The 19,369-nt window shown below is 42.4% G+C and overlaps 1 protein-coding gene across 4 annotated transcripts in view; it reads left to right on the top strand.

Annotated features, from left to right (window-relative positions):
- RASSF3 (Ras association domain family member 3) overlaps positions 1 to 19,369 on the top strand; it is a 114,786-nt gene that overhangs the window by 70,398 nt on the left and 25,019 nt on the right. The window contains exon 1 of one of the 4 annotated variants that reach the window (XM_072146642.1): positions 14,046 to 14,418. The exons of the other annotated variants lie outside the window; for them this stretch is intronic. Coding sequence (XP_072002743.1) covers positions 14,296 to 14,418 — 123 coding nt within the window. The 5' untranslated portion in view covers positions 14,046 to 14,295. Of the gene's footprint in view, positions 1 to 14,045; positions 14,419 to 19,369 lie in introns of those variants that run through there. 4 annotated transcript variants of the gene reach the window in all.

Genomic DNA, 19,369 nt, shown 5'->3' with positions numbered 1-19,369 from the left:
TTTATTAATCTTCCTGAGCCAGTATTCTGGAGTAGTTTGCACATAAATACATGTACAAACAGCTTGCACTTGTATTTATGTAGCGTTTCTGCCAGTATTGTGCTGCACTATGTGTGGTGCAACACAATACTGTGCACCTAAAAGGGCATTCCGGTTTGCATTTATTTTGGCAAGTCAGTTTTTGCACAATCGACGCATGCAGAGTGCACCAGATTAATGAAGACTTGGCTCTGGTCTTTCCTAATCTGGCGCACTCTGCACATTACTACATGTAGTGCAGTTTGCCTCACTAATAGTAAATCCGGGCCATTGTGTTGACATTGAAACAAGTAAAGAATGGGCAGAAAAGAGAAAAACATCTCTGCCCATTGCAAATTCTTTTGGCTAGGGCAGTGGACATTATTGCCAAAACAGAGGGTATTTTGGTGTGCTCCCGCTATTTATGTTTAGTTCCTTCCAAAAATTGTCCACGCTCTACAACAGTTAACCAGAGAGTGGAGTATACATGATCTTGTAGTCAGGGCCTCCCATTGTTCAGCAGCTAAATAAAGCACTAAACTGTACTATTCCTTCTGCTTGTAGAGCCAAGTACCTTTGTAACCCTTGCTATGGCCTTTATCTGACGTCAGTAAGTGTTAATCTTACATTGTTCATATACACTGGAATGTGTAGGAAATAATCAGCACAGAATATAAATTTCACTTATAAAGAACACATGTGGATGTCTTGTACTTTTTATAAGATTAATCTGGATTTTTAACACATGGAATGTCAGCTATGGAAGGAAACCTTTGCACAGTGTACAATGGGCATGTTTGCACTTGACTCCGAGGTCACACAAGGGAATTGCTATGTGCATTACCACCCTTTGTGCTTTAGAAACACCCATGTAGTTAAGAAGTATAAGAAGTGGAATCTTACACATTACTGCTTGGATGATAATAGTCAAGCTTTGGGTTATCAGTTTATTATAAGTATTTCTTTTCTTTATTTTTCGTTATCTCACCTGCTGGCCAGGTAGACAGTTTTACCACATGTTTTTTTGGTTAAGTTCAGTTAAAGTCTTAGGTATTAATATTATCCTGTTAGAAACATATACATAATAGTCATTCCAGAAACCCCTAGATCTTGGGTGTCAAGATCCCTATCGGCATTCTGATACTCACCTTACCCGTTTCCCTCGATGCTGCAGCAGTAGCCCTCTTCTTCTTCTTTGTGCTACGTCTGCACACGGTTCTGAAGTGGCAGGGGTGATGTCATCACATCTGACTCCTTCAGTTCCGCATACAGATGCTGGCAAATTGACACCCCTAGCTACTAGCCATGGCTGTGATTGGCCAGTGGTGTCCGCTTCACACCAATCACAGTCTTGACTAGTAGCTAGGGGCGTCAGTTTGCCAGATTGGCTGCACGGCAGCCAATCCAGTACTCTTGTATGTCCACGTCACTTGGCACAGCTGGACCCGATACAGGGTAGATTAACTAAATGCTTCAGAATTTTACATTTAATTCTTTACAAACATGGGAAAAAGACATAGTTTAAGATGTGAAAGTATGCCTCAAAATTGTCAGTTGTAATGTACCAAACCAATTCGTTGCAAAGTGGTAAATACCCAGATTAGACCGTTAAAAGATGTGCGGACACTATAATAAATCTGTCAACTTTCAGACTGTCTGATAACGAGACATGATTACATTCTAAAAAGAAAAACATGTTCACATTTATTTTTGTTTCTAAAGTTGTTGAAAATGAAAAGCAACAAAGGTTTGCATAAGTATATGGCAATTGCAGGGTCTAGGAAATATCGTCAAGTAAGATACTGCAGTTGTCTGTGACCTTGGCACTGCACAATGGAGCTGAAAGCTGTGTGCTTTTAAGAACAATGAAGACTTTCAGATCTTTTACAGGTTTCCTTCCTTTTATTATGGCATGAATATAAGCACAACACTGATGTAAGCTGTTGTTGTAGATCTGGATGTGTTTTGATTGCATTTATTCCCCCACCGTTCATATAGCACCAATTCTGCTACATTGAGAATACCCTTACATTGGCCTCTTTGTTAGTATTGGAATAACGTTCTTGAGGCGAAAATGACTTAAGAAATCAATAAATTAAAACATATTTTTGTAAAATGGAAAAAAAATATAAAATGGAAACTATAAGAAGACACTATTACTCTCTCTCTCTCTCTCTCTCTCTCTCTCTGTATAGCAGTGCTGAGTGTGTTCAGTGCTGTTGATACAGATGTCTCCTATGCTGAATAGTAAGGTACAAAATCTGCTCTGTTCCGCATGAGTCTTTCCCTCTAGATTTATTGCAAAATAGTGCAAAAGGGTTCAAATGCACATTTCTAAAGGCAGTAATCTCGTTGCAGGATTTGACAAATCCTTTTTTTTTGCTCTAGATGTGATAGGTCTCCCATTTGTACAATACCTGTATTTTTATTTAACTGCAGCTTAGTTGCTTGGTATTCTTAATCCTAAACTAAGTTAAAATGTACTTTTGTAGTCATCATTTTGCAAAGATTTACTCTATTAAATATAGCAAATTGCATTTGTCCAGACATACAGCCTCCAGCACAGGAACCTGCCACAATTTACAGTGTCTTATACCTTCTGCTGCTAATGCTTGGGCTTGGGTTGAGACAGGGTGTGACATAGTAGCGGCAGTGACATTTTTGCTAAGAATACATGATGACATCTGTTACGTGCATGTAGTCAAAGCAGTTTGACAGAGCGCTTTTTTGTCTTCTATGATAGCATGGATCAGTGATATAAGGTAACAGTGTCCCATTGTGATACAGCTATGGCACACCTCACCTGTTTGCAGGCGGATATGACACAGTAAGGAGCTGTTCATTCTTTTTTTATAGTTACTGTTACTGTTTGTTGTATTCACAAACAAAAAGAAAAATTATTTGTATTACATGATATTACATGATGGTACATCAAATAGATGCTGGCAGCTAATGATAAATAAGTGATCTGTCGTCATCACCATCATCATACCAAATCCACCCAGGAAAATTGATCAGTAAAAAGTAGCACAGAGACTGCCGGGTAAACAACATGGTTACAGTGTTGTAACAAATTTTGACATAACAATATAATATTGCCCCTCTATAATGGTCTATGCTATTATTTGGGGTAAATGAATTCAAGGGTTGTTCAACTCCGTCAATGAATCTGCCTTTAATGCCGGTTGATGACAGTGATTGATTCAGTTGTGACCTGCGCCAAGACTGTATTCAGGGTTAATAGAATGTGCTGAAAAACCTCACCTAGGCTTATACATGAGTCAAGAAAAATAACAAACAGTGTACTCACCATCTGCCTCCCCGCCGGCAGGTCCTCTTCTATACAGCAATGCTCCGGCATCGGCTCCGTGTTGCCGCGCAGGGATTGTGACGTCAGCTGCTCGCTCACGTTATGCTGTGTGCGCCGGCATAGTCACACACTATGATGTCATGATGCCTGCAACGGACAGAGTGGGGACATGGAGCCAATGTCTGAGCATTGTTGTATAGAAGAGGACCTGTCAGGGGGGGCGTTCAGTGAGTAAATTTTTTTTTTTTTTTCCTACAGGCATTTTATTGGGGGCAGGGGCTGCAGGCTATATACTGGGGGCAGGAGCTGCAGGCAACTTACTAGGGGGCTGGCAGGCTATATACTAGGGGATTTGCTGGCTATATACTACAGGAGCTGGCAGGCTGTATACTACAGGGGTCTGGCAGGCTATATACTACAGGGGGCCTGCTGGCTATATACTGGGGCGGCTGTGACCAATGCATTTCCCACCCTCGGCTTATACTCGAGTCAATAGGTTTTTCCATTTTTTTGTGTTAAAATTAGGGGTCTCGACTTATACTTGGGTCAGCTTATACTCGAGTACATATGTTATTTTCCCACTAAATTCCTATTGCATCTTTCAGTTTACGATCTGTTTTGATGTTGAGTGTGTTGTAACTTCATCAGTCCAATCTTGACAACTTATTCTATGCATGAGTTATACATTTTTTTCCCATAAAGTCCCTTTGATGTATTTTTTTATTTACTCAACCTTTTTAACTACCTTTTAATTTTTTCTTGCTTAATAACCGAAAGTTGATGCGACAAGTATTGCTCATAAACATGCCACATAATAGTAATAAAAAAAAAAAAAATGAAGGGAATTGGAATGGCAGGTAACTGAGAAGCCAATGTGAGCTACTAAAGCTTGCAAATGAAGTGATAGGATGGTCTATTTTTACAACTGTAATGACTGGTAAAAGGAAATGGATGGAACTGGGTTCCTTGGCTGCACACCCATTATTGTGTAACACTGTTTTGGAAACAGCTTTACATGAGTTTCTGACAGCAAGACAGGAATCTGTAGTACATTGACTATTGTAAGGTAACTGGTTAATCCTGTTTGGTCCCAGCAATGAGGTCACTACATCCATAGATTAACCTCCTGTTTACTTAATGATATTACGCTATTTAAGCCAGATGGAAAGAAGAAAAACAAAAACCTTGTCAAAGTTTGACCATGCCTGCATCAAGTGGCTGCTGGCTGCAGAAATACATACACATTTTATGAGTTCTGTTATAAAATATGACTTATCATATGTAATTCAATCTAATTAATTTTTTCGATGTCACTAGAAATGTCATATTTCTATTCACTCTCAAGGCTGGTCAGGGTGTGGGCAGGGCCTCTCTGAGCATACACATTACTGTATTATCCATCTGGTTACGTTATCAGAGTACAGGTGTATATGCGCTTTCATCTTGCTTCTGTACTATCACACACTGACTCATAGAAGGAGAGATGAGACAGATCAGAGATGCATGAGATTTTACATAGGCTGATAGAGACTGTCTGACAGACTTTTACACTGTGAGCTCTGCTACATCTGACAGCTATGTGCCTGCCTCCCCCTTCCCCCGGATGACTTATCTCCTTGTAGTTTTCAGCCTCCCTCTCTCCTCACAATCTCCTTGCAGGATGTGATCAGTGAGTGTCTCTGAGCAGGGGGCATGGCTACAGACATTCAGCAGAGACAGACAGAAATCTCATCTGCACGCTGCAAATACAAATCCAAGATGGCGCCGACCCCAAGTCTGAAGTTACAGTGTCGTGTCTAGGGCAACTGAAATTGTGTACACTGATAGAGACAGGTTGGAATTATATCTGTGAAATGCTGCATTTTTGTTAATAACAGTGAATTAGAAAATGTTGTTATCTTGAGTACATATAAGAAACTTGCCTTCGTGGGAATACCCCTTTAAGGCAATATGAATTTCTACTGTTTGCACTGTGGATTGCCAGAAGCCCGAAGTTGATCTTTACAAGTTAGTTGATACAATCTGCATACTTGTGTGAGTGCTGTGTAGTGCCATTACAACAAATAAAAAGGGGTTTACCAACAAAGGAAAATTCTCAAATTTCAATCCCCTAGTGATGTTTACAAAATAAAGTTCATTTGAACCCTTTAAAATTTTACTCAGTTTAATTGCTGTTTTAGCTCCTATCACTCCCTAGGCTGGTCAGTGCAAAATTCCAGGGTGTGGAGGGGAACTCTCTAAGCAGACACATTATTATCCATCTATCTCTGTGGGGTGACAATGTGGTCAGATTATCAGGGTATAGGTGTATATACACTTCCAACTGGCTTCTAACATTGTACTAACTCACTGACACATGGAAAGAGAGATGAGACAGATGAGAGCTGATGAGATGCCTTTTACACAGAGGCATGACAGACAGAGGATGACAGACTTTGACACTCACAGATAGGTGCCTGGCTCCCTCTTCCCCCGGATAACTTATATGCTAGTGATGGGTCGTTCGCGAACGAGCCGACACAAAGACCCGGCTCATTCGTGTGAACAACATGAGCCGGCTCATGCCAGTGAGCTGATGGCTCACTAAACCCCACCCCTAAACATCTCACCATGCCCCCATTTAGCCCGATAAAATCGGGTTAAAAGTGGTGTGTGTGGGGTGACTGACTGGCCTGCATCTCCCTATTATATATTTCATAGGGAGCCGTTCAGGAGCCAAAAGAGCCGGCTCTTCTTAGTGAGCCAGCTCGCTAAGAAGAGCTGGACTTCCCACTACTATTATCTGCCTGGAGTATGCCTCTTCTCTTTCCTCACGATGTTTGCTGACAGGAAGTGAGTGTCTGGGAACTCCGTCCTGAAATGCAGGGGCGGGACTACAGGCACAGAGCTGAGAGAGACAGAAATCTCACCCCACGGCCTCACACAGGAATTCAAGATGGCGGCATGACCTTAATTTAGACTGTTGATAATAGTGAATTAGAGAATGTGTTATTTTGTTATCCTTAGTACATTTAAACAGGTTTTCCCACTAACAAAAGTCAGGCCCTATCCCGGCATAGGGCCTGACTTACTGGGCCTGTCTCAGTGATGAGACACCCACAGATCACGAAAACGAGGGGTCCGATGTGTATCCCGTGGAAAGGGCCTAACTTTTGTGGAAAAAAACCCTTTCAGAAACTTCTTTGTGGGAATACCCCTTTTAAGGTTAATGAACTGCATCTTTAGGACAAATTTTTTATGCTAAAAACACAAAGCTAATTTGCAGGAAAACTTAAAGGGGTATTCTCGCCTGGGCATTCACATTCAGTTTCACTAATCTTCCATTTATAAACATTTCTTCAATTGGATGTTATTAAAAAAAATGTTCCTGTGTGAAGATAATTTCTCATAAATGTAGTCATTCTGTCCCTTAGAAACGAGATGGCCTCCTCGGTTACGACCACGTCACACTCTGGCAGTGGTGGCCAGACATGAGCTATTGAGTCTTGTCTGACCTCCTAAATTCAGCAATCATTACCACAGGACGGCTGTGGGTCATGTAGTAACTCCCGGACATTTCATATACAAAAACCTTTTGTTTCTTTGTGCAATCACTCCAGCAGAGGTGGCCGTATCCGAGGAAGCCATCTCGTTTCTAAGGGACAACATGGCTACATTTATGAGAAATTATCTTCACACAGGAACATTTTTTTTAATAACATCTAATTGAAGAAATGTTTATATATGGCAGATTTATCAAACTGAATGTGAATGCCCAGGCGAGAATACCCCTTTAAGGCTAACCTCAGATTTCTGCCGTTGGACATTCCTTTTAATATGCCACTGATCCCCATAACACCATGTATGGCTGCCTCCCACAGTTTCTACAGTTAGAATGTGTGTATGTGATAGGGACTAATGTAATTGGTGACAATAGCTGTAAGTTGGCTCTATATGTGTGAAGAGAATTAAATAATGGAGAACAATGAGTGTGATTTTATCAAGGGTTGGTGTTAGTTACCTTGGGCAGAATGACCCCTGATATGATGAAATGCTGTTACTGCAAGCATTGCTACCTCTGATAAGATTACAGGAAGTTCTGCATAGTTTACTGAATTATTAACCTACTTGGAGGAGGGGTGGAGGTAGCTGAGCTACCTGCTTTCCTGATCTTATCATTAGCATGTCCTTGCACATCTTTATTTGGCTGCATTTTGAAATATATTAGAAAAATACACATGCAAAAGTATAGACCTTTTTTGCCTTGCAAGTTATTATTATTGACCTAAAGTGTACCTCACCCTTCAACAATCTTCTCAGAACTTAGTCCAGTGTGTGTACAAAACACTGGAGGAGAATTCATTATTGAAGTTACATCAGTTGTCACTATGATAAATCTGACATACAAAAATTAGCACAAGACCCCTGCTTAATGATAATTTTTCCCCTGTATATCAGTTCTGTTCAGCAATTTTAGGCTTAGGCCTAAACCGCACACAGGAGGAACAGGTTTATCTGAACATGCTTGTTTGTGCACAACTGGCCTTCAAGTCTTTATAGAGGAGTGGATTATAAGAGAAGGAAAGACCTAGAGCAGTGGTGGCGAACCTATGGCACGGGTGCCAGAGGTGGCACTCAGAGCCCTTTCTGTGGGCACCCGGGCCATCACCAGAGAGGACTCCAGGTATCTTCCTACAGTACCAAAGAGCCCAGGACTTGCTGTACACAGAGCTATTTTAAAGTGACCGGACTACCTGGGACTACTGGAGGAGTGGGAATGTGTGGACAGATTTGGATTATCATCGTGGCTCCTGCTCCGGCCCTGACAATTCTTCCGGTTTATGGGACCCTGGAGGAAAGCTACAATGATAATCCAAATTTCTTTTAGCTTCTGCTTAATTGGTGTCCTCAGGGTGCTGATATCATAGTATCATAGTATATAAGGCTGGAAGGAGACGCAAGTCCATCAAGTCCAACCTTTAAGAATTAAATAAATGTTTTATCCCCATAACCCGTGATATTTTTTCTCTCCAGAAAGTCATCCAGGCCTCTCTTGAACATGTACATAGAGTCTGCCATAACAACCTCCTGCGGCAGAGAGTTCCATAGTCTCACTGCTCTTACAGTAAAGAACCTTTGTCTATGTTGATGGTAAAATCGCCTCTCCTCTAAGCGTAGAGGATGCCCCCTTGTCCTGGTCACAGACCGAGGTTTAAAAAGATCTTTGGAGAGATCCTTGTACTGTCCGTTCAGGTATTTGTACATTGTAATGAGGTCTCCCCTCAGTCGTCTTTTTTCTAAACTGAATAATCCCAAATTTTTTAATCTGTCAGTGTATTCTAGTTCCCCCATTCCCCTAATAATCCTGGTTGCTCTCCTCTGCACCCGTTCCAGCTCTACTATATCCTTTTTATACACTGGTGCCCAAAACTGTACACAATATTCCATGTGTGGTCTGACCAGGGATTTGTATAAGGGCAAAACTATGTCTTTATCATGAGAATCTATTCCTCTCTTGATACATCCCATTATTTTATTTGCTTTAGCAGCAGCCGCCTGGCTCTGGTCACTAAAATTAAGTTCACCATCCACCAATACCCCCAAGTCCTTTTCAGCTTCAGTTTTACTAAGTAATTGACCGTTTAGAACATAATTATACTTTTTGTTTCCATGGCCCAAGTGCATAACTTTACATTTATCTACATTAAACCTCATCAACCATTTCTCTGCCCATCCCTCAAGCTTCCACAAATCCCTCTGTAATGCTAAACTATCGACCTCAGTATTTATTACTTTACACAGCTTAGTATCATCTGCAAATATTGAAACTTGACTGTGTAAACCCACTACAAGGTCATTAATAAAAATATTAAAAAGAAGTGGCCCCAATACTGACCCCTGTGGCACTCCACTGGTAACATCAACCCAATCTGAGAATGTGCCATTAATGACCACCCTCTGTTTTCTATCACTAAGCCAATTACTTACCCAAATACACAGATTTTCTCCTATTCCCAGCAGTCTCATTTTATATACCAACCTTTTATGTGGCATGGTGTCAAATGCCTTTGAAAAGTCCAGATATACAACATCCACAGCGTCCCCCAGATCCAGTCTTGAACTTACCTCCTCGTAGAAACCAATCAGATTAGTCTGACAGGAGCGATCTCTCATAAACCCATGCTGACGCTGGGTTATAAGGTTGTGCACAGTGAGATACTCCAGGATAGCATCTCTAATAAACCCCTCAAATATTTTCCCCACCACAGCAGTTAGACTCACAGGTCTGTAGTTTCCAGGATCGCTATTTGATCCTTTTTTGTATATTGGTACCACATTTGCTATGCGCCAGTCCTGTGGAACATAACCAGTCCTCAGTGAATCTTCAAATATTAAAAATAACGGTTTGTCTATCACCGTACATAATTCATGCAGAACCCGGGGGTGTATGCCATCTGGCCCAGGTGATTTATCTATCTTAGTGGTTGCGAGGCGGCGCCGTACCTCTTCCTGGGTTAAACTGTTGACATTATAAAAAGAATTAACATTATTCCTCATTGTGTCTTCCACCAGGGGATTTTCCTGGGTAAAGACAGTTGAGAAGGCGACATTCAGTAGATTGGCCCTTTCCTCATCTCCTTCCACCATGACCCCCATGTTATTTCTAAGGGGACCCACACTCTCTGTTTTTAGTTTCTTATCATTTATATACTTGAAAAATAATTTGGGATTATTTTTGCTCTCCCTGGCAATATTTCTCTCAGTCTCTATTTTTGCGGCCTTTATCTGCTTTTTACAGGATTTATTTTTCTCTCTATAATCCTCTAATGCCTCATCGCTACCTTCACGTTTTAGCACCTTAAACGCTTTATCTTTCTCGCTTATTGCTTTCCTTACAAGACTAGTTAGCCACAAAGGGTTTTTCTTGTTCCTAAATGAATGAAAGCTGTGAGTATAAATGACAAATTAAATTTCTGTGTTGGCACTTTGTAATAAATAAGTGGGACTTGGTTGTAATTTGGGCACTCGGTCTCTAAAAGGTTCGCCATCACTGACCTAGAGGTTGATGGAGCTGAGTTTTTGTCTCATCCAAGTGCAACACATCATTACAATAAGTATTTGTATAATCTATCCCGACAGCAGTTAAGGGACAACCAAACTACAGATCAGAGAAAACCTGTAAATTATTCTATAAAGTTACTTGAAATATTAAAGGGTTTTTTTGATGATGGAATTGGAGCTGGGGAATGGCCTATATGGCCCCTTTAACTCCCATAAGGGGGCATTAACTTTTCACAGGGATTCCCCAGGCCTCTACCCCATCATAGGACAGTGTTCAGGTGGAGGCAGGTATTGCTTTGTCATAAGTTATCTGCAGCTGATGCCTGATGCTTGGACTATGAATAAAAAAATGAAGCATAATCCAAAAAATTCAAAGGTCATGCTCCTCTGATACCGATGAATAATGAGGGCAGCACCCAATACATAGTTTCACATATGACCTCCTCCCCTGAGAACACTCCTTGCATCTGAATGAGGATCACACCTGTCCCAGATAACTGTATAGAGAACATGTCCGTATGAGAGGTGGACATATAGGGGCCCATTTACTAAGGATAGTGCGCCAGTTTTGTAGCGGACTTTGCACTGCTTGAAACTGCTTGCACAGGTATTTTAGAAGTGCCTATGCCATATTTGTGTCGCACACATCCGTTTTATGTGTTGCAGCTTCCCTATTCTTCATGTGTCACAAATTTCTGCTCTGAAATGTCATGCAAAGTCTGACAAATGTGTCACATGCCCTATGTTAAAGCTGCACCAAAAAAAAAGGGGTGCACTCTGTCGGGGCAGTGCAGAGGGGGCCAGATTCATGAAGAACATGCGTCTGAAATAATAAATCTGGCGCACTCTGCACTATATACAGACAAACTGCACATAGTGTAGTTTGCACCATTTTTAGTAAATGTGGGCAATAGATTGCTGTTACACCTTCCCCTAGTGCTGCATTTTCTAAAGCTAGTGCATGAGGTGGGGCTTGGCCCAATCGCGTATGCATTTCCAGTGAAACGCATATGTTCTGGTGTCTTGCATTCAAACCATACAAGGCACCAGCTGCTGGTTACCAATGGTTCACTGGATTCAGAGCAAATGCCATCGGACCCGAACCCCATGCGCTAGTATTACATTGGTAAATGCAGCACTAGCGGAACATGTAATTCACCCATAGAGTGAATGTAATAGCATCCGGACAGGTGCGTGTCTGAATAAGGATACATAACATTTTGAAGATCGAAAACCGAAGAAACTGTAATGATTCAAACACTCTGGTGGAGATGTATGTGAGGTATATAAATAAAGAACATGGGAACTGGTGCAATGTGTGCCAGTCATAAAAATCCCTGCAGTGCTGCATAACAATATAGATTTACCTGGTATGGTATGTGTGTGTAAAAAGGTGCTTACATACAGGACATGTGGGACATATGTGAGGAGCCTAAAAGCTGGAGCATACATACAGGACATGTGTGAGGAGTGTACATATTGGGCTGGAGCATACATACAGGGCATGTGTGAGGAATGTACATATGGGGCTGGGGGGTATACACAGGACATGTGTGAGGAGTGAACATATTGGGCTGGAGCAAACATACAGGACATGTGTGAGGAGTGTACATATTGGGCTGGAGCATACATACAGGACATGTGTGAGGAGTATATATATAGGGCTGGAACATACATACAGGACATGTGTGAGGAGTGTACATATGGGGCTGGGGGGTATACACAGGACATGTGTGAGGAGTGTACATATTGGGCTGGAGCATACATACAGGGCATGTGTGAGGAATGTACATATGGGGCTGGGGGGTATACACAGGACATGTGTGAGGAGTGAACATATTGGGCTGGAGCATACATACAGGACATGTGTGAGGAGTGTACATATTGGGCTGGAGCATACATACCGGGCATGTGTGAGGAATGTACATATGGGGCTGGGGGGTATACACAGGACATGTGTGAGGAGTGAACATATTGGGCTGGAGCACACATACAGGACATGTGTGAGGACTGTACATATGGAAACTGCGTGTATACACAGCACATGTGTGAGGAGTGTACATATGGAGGCTGGGTGTATACACAGGACATGTGTGAGGAGTGTACATATGGAAGCTGGGGGGTATACACAGGACATGTGTGAGGAGTGTACATATGGAAGCTGGGGGGTATACACAGGACATGTGTGAGGAGTGTACATATGGAAGCTGGGGTGTATACACAGGACATGTGTACATATGGAAGCTGGGGTGTATACACAGGACATGTGTGAGGAGTGTACATAGGGAAGCTGGGGGGTATACACAGGACATGTGTATACATCACATGTGTACATATGGAAGCTGGGGGGTATACACAGGACATGTGTAAGGAGTGTACATACGGAAGCTGGGGGGTATACACAGGACATGTGTGAGGAGTGTACATATGGAAGCTGGGGGGTATACACAGGACATGTTTAAGGAGTGTACATATGGAAGCTGGGGGGTATACACAGGACATGTTTAAGGAGTGTACATATGGAAGCTGGGGGGTATACACAGGACATGTTTAAGGAGTGTACATATGGAAGCTGGGGGCGTATACACAGGACATGTGTGAGGAGTGTACATATTGGGCTGGAGCATACATACCGGGCATGTGTGAGGAATGTACATATGGGGCTGGGGAGTATACACAGGACATGTGTGAGGAGTGAACATATTGGGCTGGAGCACACATACAGGACATGTGTGAGGACTGTGCATATGGAAACTGCATGTATACACAGCACATGTGTGAGGAGTGTACATATGGAGGCTGGGTGTATACACAGGACATGTATGAGGAGTGTACATATGGAAGCTGGGGGGTATACACAGGACATGTGTGAGGAGTGTACATATGGAAGCTGGGGGGTATACACAGGACATGTGTGAGGAGTGTACATATGGAAGCTGGGGTGTATACACAGGACATGTGTACCTATGGAAGCTGGGGTGTATACACAGGACATGTGTGAGGAGTGTACATATGGAGGCTGGGTGTATACACAGGACTTGTGTGAGGAGTGTACATATGGAAGCTGGGGGTATACACAGGACATGTGTATACATCACATGTGTACATATGGAAGCTGGGGGGTATACACAGGACATGTGTAAGGAGTGTACATATGGAAGCTGGGGGGTATACACAGGACATGTTTAAGGAGTGTACATATGGAAGCTGGGGGTATACACAGGACATGTGTAAGGAGTGTACATATGGAAGCTGGGGGGTATACACAGGACATGTTTAAGGAGTGTACATATGGAAGCTGGGGGGGTATACACAGGACATGTGTGAGGAGTGTACATATGGAAGCTGGGGTGTATACACAGGACATGTGTGAGGAGTGTACATATGGAAGCTAGTAGTGTATACACATGACATGTGTGAGGAGTGTACATATAGAAGCTGGGTGTATACACAGGACATGCGTGAGGAGTGTACATATAGAAGCTGGGTGTATACACAGGACATGCGTGAGGAGTGTACATATAGAAGCTGGGTGTATACACAGGACATGCGTGAGGAGTGTATGTATGGAAGCTGGTCTGTGTATAGACATATGTGAGGCAGTCAGAGTGCGGGCAGTCCATCACCTGGTAGGCGGGGCGCTGAGTAGCAGGGGGCGCGGTCTCCCTGCTGTAGGAGAGCAGTGCAGGAAATAAGTCACCGGGGCAGGCAGAGACCGAGAACCTAGTGGACGTGCACTGACTTCTGCGTTCCCACACACCCGGCCGGGCACAGCTAGCAGCATAGGTTGGAGTACTGGACGTGAGTTTTCGGGATTCAGTTTGCCATGTGAGAAGCCTACAGCAGAGGGTGTCACCGGCGGAGGGGAGCCCGGCCGGGTGGCGGAGCATGTAGCGGGCGCTTTTCACCACCCGAGGGTCAGGCAGATGACGTGGAGTAGCAGCATGAGCAGCGGATATAGCAGCTTGGAGGAGGACTCCGAGGAGTTTTACTTCACCGCGAAGACTTCCTTCAAGAAGAGCCCGTGGAGAGCGGCCCGGGGCCAGCATGTGAGTAGCCGCTGCCTGCGCCCATCTGTTGCGCTATAGGGTTACGTCCATGTGAGTGGGTGCTGTGGGGTCACATGGATGGGACACGTCCTGTCATCACTGCACACACACTGGGGACATGGCATATCCACGGGCATTTTATTTGGCAGGACTCCATTATTATCATGTGACCTGTTCTCCTATTATAAAGGCCGGGGACAAGGCACTGATATGCCCTCATTGTATCCACCCCATTGTCATTCCACAGAATGGAAGTCTTTTAAAAAATCCTTTCTGAAGAGGGATTTTTCTCAACCCCCATTCACATGCATGGAATGCAGTTTCTAAAAATGTACTGAAAAAGGTGTGACCTTACCCCTAGGGGGCATTTGTTGTAGAAATTCCAATCCAATGCTATAGGTGTGTATGGGATGTATCCTAATTCTTCACTTGCTTCACATACTATAAGCCCACCCCATACAGTCTGGGATGACATTGGAGGGGACAGGTTTTTTTTATAATAAAAGCTTTAATATGATGGCATAACATGGGTCCTATAGGCATTGTTCATCTAATTATAGGCATGTACTTTTCTTAAAAAAATGGTTCCGAAAGCCTTGTTTAAAGCTGGTTATGGATATCCACATATGTCCCCTATGGATCGATCATGGCCACATATTAGATCATATTAGAAAAATACTCTTTTTCTTTAAGAGAGATTTTCATGTTTGTCTAGCTTGGGAAGATTGCACTGTGTATTTTTTTGCTTGATCTATGGCCTTAGTTTTGTTTGCTGTATGCATATTGTTGCTGCTTGTCTTTTCAGACTGGTTAGGTTGGTAGGTATACAGGCAACACGTTGCTATTTGTCACCGACAATGTGGTGTTGGCTGTATGTGCACTAGAGTTAATGGGTTAATTGTCATTGTTTATTATGTTAAGGTATAATAAAACCTCCTGTATTTTTAAGATTTCTGCTTTCTTTGACCTATAAGAACAGTCACAGTTTACTTTCCATTGATACAGATCTGTCCTGCTTGTATAATGGACATCATCATTTCATTACATGATGCAGCTCGCGTCATTGCACGGTAACTGCAGTCAGTCCTGGGCCTTAGTCCTTGCTATCATGACACTTGATGATGTCCTCTGTCTGTCGCCTTGTTTTTGCCCTCAGTTGACTCCTTGCATCATGACCATTTAAGCCATGTTCTCAATGAGCAAAATCGCATAAGTTTAGAGGGCACAACACGCTAAGCATCTGAATGATGGTCAACAATCCAGAATACAAGGAGGTAACCTAGTCCTGTTCTGTTGACATCACGTTCTAAGAATTAGGACCACATACACCTTTTTAGGGGCTCCCACATGGATGTAATTTCCGCTGCCTAATCTCAGAGCAGGATCTATTAATTGGACCGACTTTTCTACTGTCATCAGGGTGTTGACAGACTTCTCATTCCAATGACAAGTGGACTGCAAAAAAGAGACCATGGTTCTGTTGTTTGCAACCTGAGAGTTCATGTGAGTTTAGATCTCATTGAGCATATAGAAGGATATATTGCCTATATATCATCCTTCTGCTCTGCACCACAAAGCATGGTGTGAGGGGTCTCCCTGATGTTTACACGCCATGACACCCTTGGCATAGATAGGTGAGTTTTCTGTACACCCAGGGATTCCTGATACTTTCCCTGTACCTCACCATATGGGCTCATCATGTTTTGCCAAGAGATGGTGGTGTGTGTAAAAAAAAAAAAATATATATATATGTGTGTGTGCTTGCCTCCTCCGATGCTTCCGGTCTCCTGCGCTGCCGTTTGTTGGTGCTGTGCTAATGTTTGTTTACAAGAACACGGCACCTCCGCACTCACTACTTCCGCCGGCCTGGCATGCCCGCCTGTCCCACAAGAGGCGTGGCCAGTGGAAAATAGTATGTGTGACAAAAAAAGTGGAGTCAGAATTTATGATAACAGTGCTAAATCTAAAGTGTTTTTTTTTTAGTTCTAGACTGGTGGAACCTGAGACAATAATAATAATATCCTGGGGGTTCCTAGTGGCAGGGGCCAGCAGAACTAACAAAAATGGAAGTAAAAAAATAAAAACAAAAAAATGTATACATATAATTGGACTTCCCTTGAAATAAGCTGTTCAAAAAAATACAACCTGTCCTTGGATTCTGCATTCCATAACATAGGAACTGCTTGTGGTTTATTCTTCCCAAATAAACCCTTTTTTCACACGGCTGACATGTTTTATGTATTAGAGATCATTTTTTTTTTTTTTTTTATCAGTTGCTATTGCCTGATGTTTGATGGTTTACATCTTTCATTTGGCAAAGCAATGCTCCCAGTCCTGTATGTTGTCAGAAAATCTTTTATTCTTTTAATGCAGCCAGTCCAATGCACTAAGACTGGTCATGTGCACTAGATGTCTCTTCTGATACCTTGTACACCCACACATTCTGGCAAAGGCTTATCTCCCTCAGAACAACAGGGTCACTGGGTTGAAATTCATGTGGATGATGCTTATCTACACTGACACTTTTTTTTTTTTTTTTTTTTTTTTTTTTTTTCTTTAGGGTGAGAAGGGAGGCCCTAACTTGCCGAAATGACTTTGAGCTTTTTTTGTAGCTTTTAAAATGTTTCTCATTCGAACAGGTTTTACAAGATTTATGATAAATTTTTGGGTAATCCTAATTTTAAGTTATCTTCAGTTCTCTTAAGTTCAGCACGCCCGTACATGTAGCATGTTACCTGAGGTTGATATATCACTATAATGCAAGCACTCCCTTACACTGCATATTGCCGTGGGTCTAGGTACAGGATTACAAAGGTTGACCTTCTCCCCACCCTGGAGTGACAAAGGATTGGCCATAAACTAGGACAACTAATTGGTGGTGTAAACTTTCAGATGGGCAACAGGTTTATATATTCAGCCTCTGTTATCATAAAGGTGCATTTCCAGGTCTGCTGCCAAGCTCATAGTTATGTGTGGCCACTGGCAGCTGTTGTAATACATTTTTTTCTATCATTTTTGCAACATATACCCTCACCTCTGACAGCTTTGTGAAATCATACGAGAGCATTGGACTTTGATCATCCCACTAAGGCTCTTTTTGTTTCATTTGGGCATATGGTTCCCCTTCATTTTGGGTGTTTTTAGCTTTATCTATGTAAACGGATCTTATCCCTGTAGATACTTTTATTACATGTTTAGCAGTTGTTAAAGATCTGCCTGTGGTAAAGGGTTACTGTGATAAAGGGCTTCTGTGATAAGCTGTTAATGCCAGTATAGTAAGGACAGGCTTTGGTATAGAAGGCTCCAGTATGGGTTTATGTGGTAGTGTCTACGTGAGCCTCTGCACACTATGGTGCTTTGCCCACATCTGATTTTCCTGCCAGCCTTGTGCCCTTTAGCACAGTAGTAAGGGGTTGTATATTCTATCACTTTGGTGTGTTTACAGATGGGATGTTTTCATGTTTCTTGTATCTGTATTTTGTAGTTTATTAACTGGGTAGATGGGAATGACAAACTCGATAAGAGTAGATTGATCTTTAGTCGGTGAAGTAATGGTTTAGGAGAGGTCACATTGTAGGTGTGTCACTATTCTTCTGAGCTCATCTGATACAGTGGGCCATGTAATGGAAGCTCACACCCTTCTCTCAGGCTGACTCACATTACATTCTTCAAGATTGTGCAGTGGTAAAGGATGTTCCCTCTGTGCTAGGGAAGTGAGCAACTTCTCATCATCCTTGGTATCAGTCGGAAAATCCATGACCTTCTGAAAGCCGTACCAGTCTTGCCTATAAAATGAGGCTGCCCAGACCTGTTCTGTGGCTTCTACCCAAGTATGGGCCTCTGTTCCTGCTGAACATGTTTGCTAGTTCTCGCTGTTATCATGGATTAGTTTATACACTGGCAATGTCTGGCTTCTATTCCCGGAACCCTTGTTGTCTATGTTTTAATGATATACATAAAATATTTACAGGGCAGTATGGCTCCATAGTGACTGTTACGTATGTAGCTGCCATACCATCCCTCGTGTGCGTAGGAGTCCACAAACAATGGGGGACAAACTGTGAAGGTTATGTTAAAATATTTTGTTTCTTCCTTGAGACTAAATGGCCTGCAGCCCAGCCATGTATTACTAATGGAGCATGACCTCTTTTGTGGGTTCTGATCATTTACCTTCATGATCTCTAAGAACAGCCATCCCATGGTTTATGTTATTTCTGTAAATCTGTTAGTCTCATACTTATGTTTGTGTAGAAGCCTGTGGCTCATGGCTCACATTGTGAGATCTATGGAAATAGTTCAGGATATGGGTCATTTTAGATTTCATTTGGCGCATATGTATATGTGTGTGTGTGTTGTGGCTTTTTTTTCCCTTCCTTCTGTAGTGTTCATCTTCCTGAAGTTTCTAAATATAGTCTGTCGGTAAAAGCTACAGGCGCCTTTTTGGGGACTGCAGGTGCCCATTGACTTCAGGTTGGACCCAAACTACTTTTTCCATGAAAACATTTGTTAGGCTTGTTATATATTCCAAAACCTGCCTCCCTCTATTGGTAAAAGTTGCACTTTCCAATCTAGACTGGTGGCTTGAAGGTTTCTTTCATGCTGCTAGATTGAACACCAAGTGCCATAGTTCTGACACGTTAAGGTGTAAAGTCTGTCTAGATGGTATTGTACTATGATAGATTTATCGTCCAATATCAAACATTTTGATAAATATGTTTCTTCCCCTGAATAGTCATCAGAAGGCTGTATGTGAACCATCTCTGCTCTCAGGACACCAGATAGGTCTGTACTTTTATCCTTTCCTGCCTGTACGCATGCTTCGGCTTTAGAGCTAGGGAACTTGTCATGAATTAAGGATTCATTGGCCTGAGTGGTCTCTGCCAGGACTCTGGATTTCCTGTATGCTACTTTCACTTCTCTGAAATAACAGTAAAGCTTAGACCTCAGCAAT

Source organism: Engystomops pustulosus, chromosome 4 (genome assembly GCF_040894005.1).
Source record: "Engystomops pustulosus chromosome 4, aEngPut4.maternal, whole genome shotgun sequence".
Lineage (NCBI taxonomy): Eukaryota > Metazoa > Chordata > Amphibia > Anura > Leptodactylidae > Engystomops > Engystomops pustulosus.
This window is presented reverse-complemented; position numbering and strand designations above follow the sequence as displayed.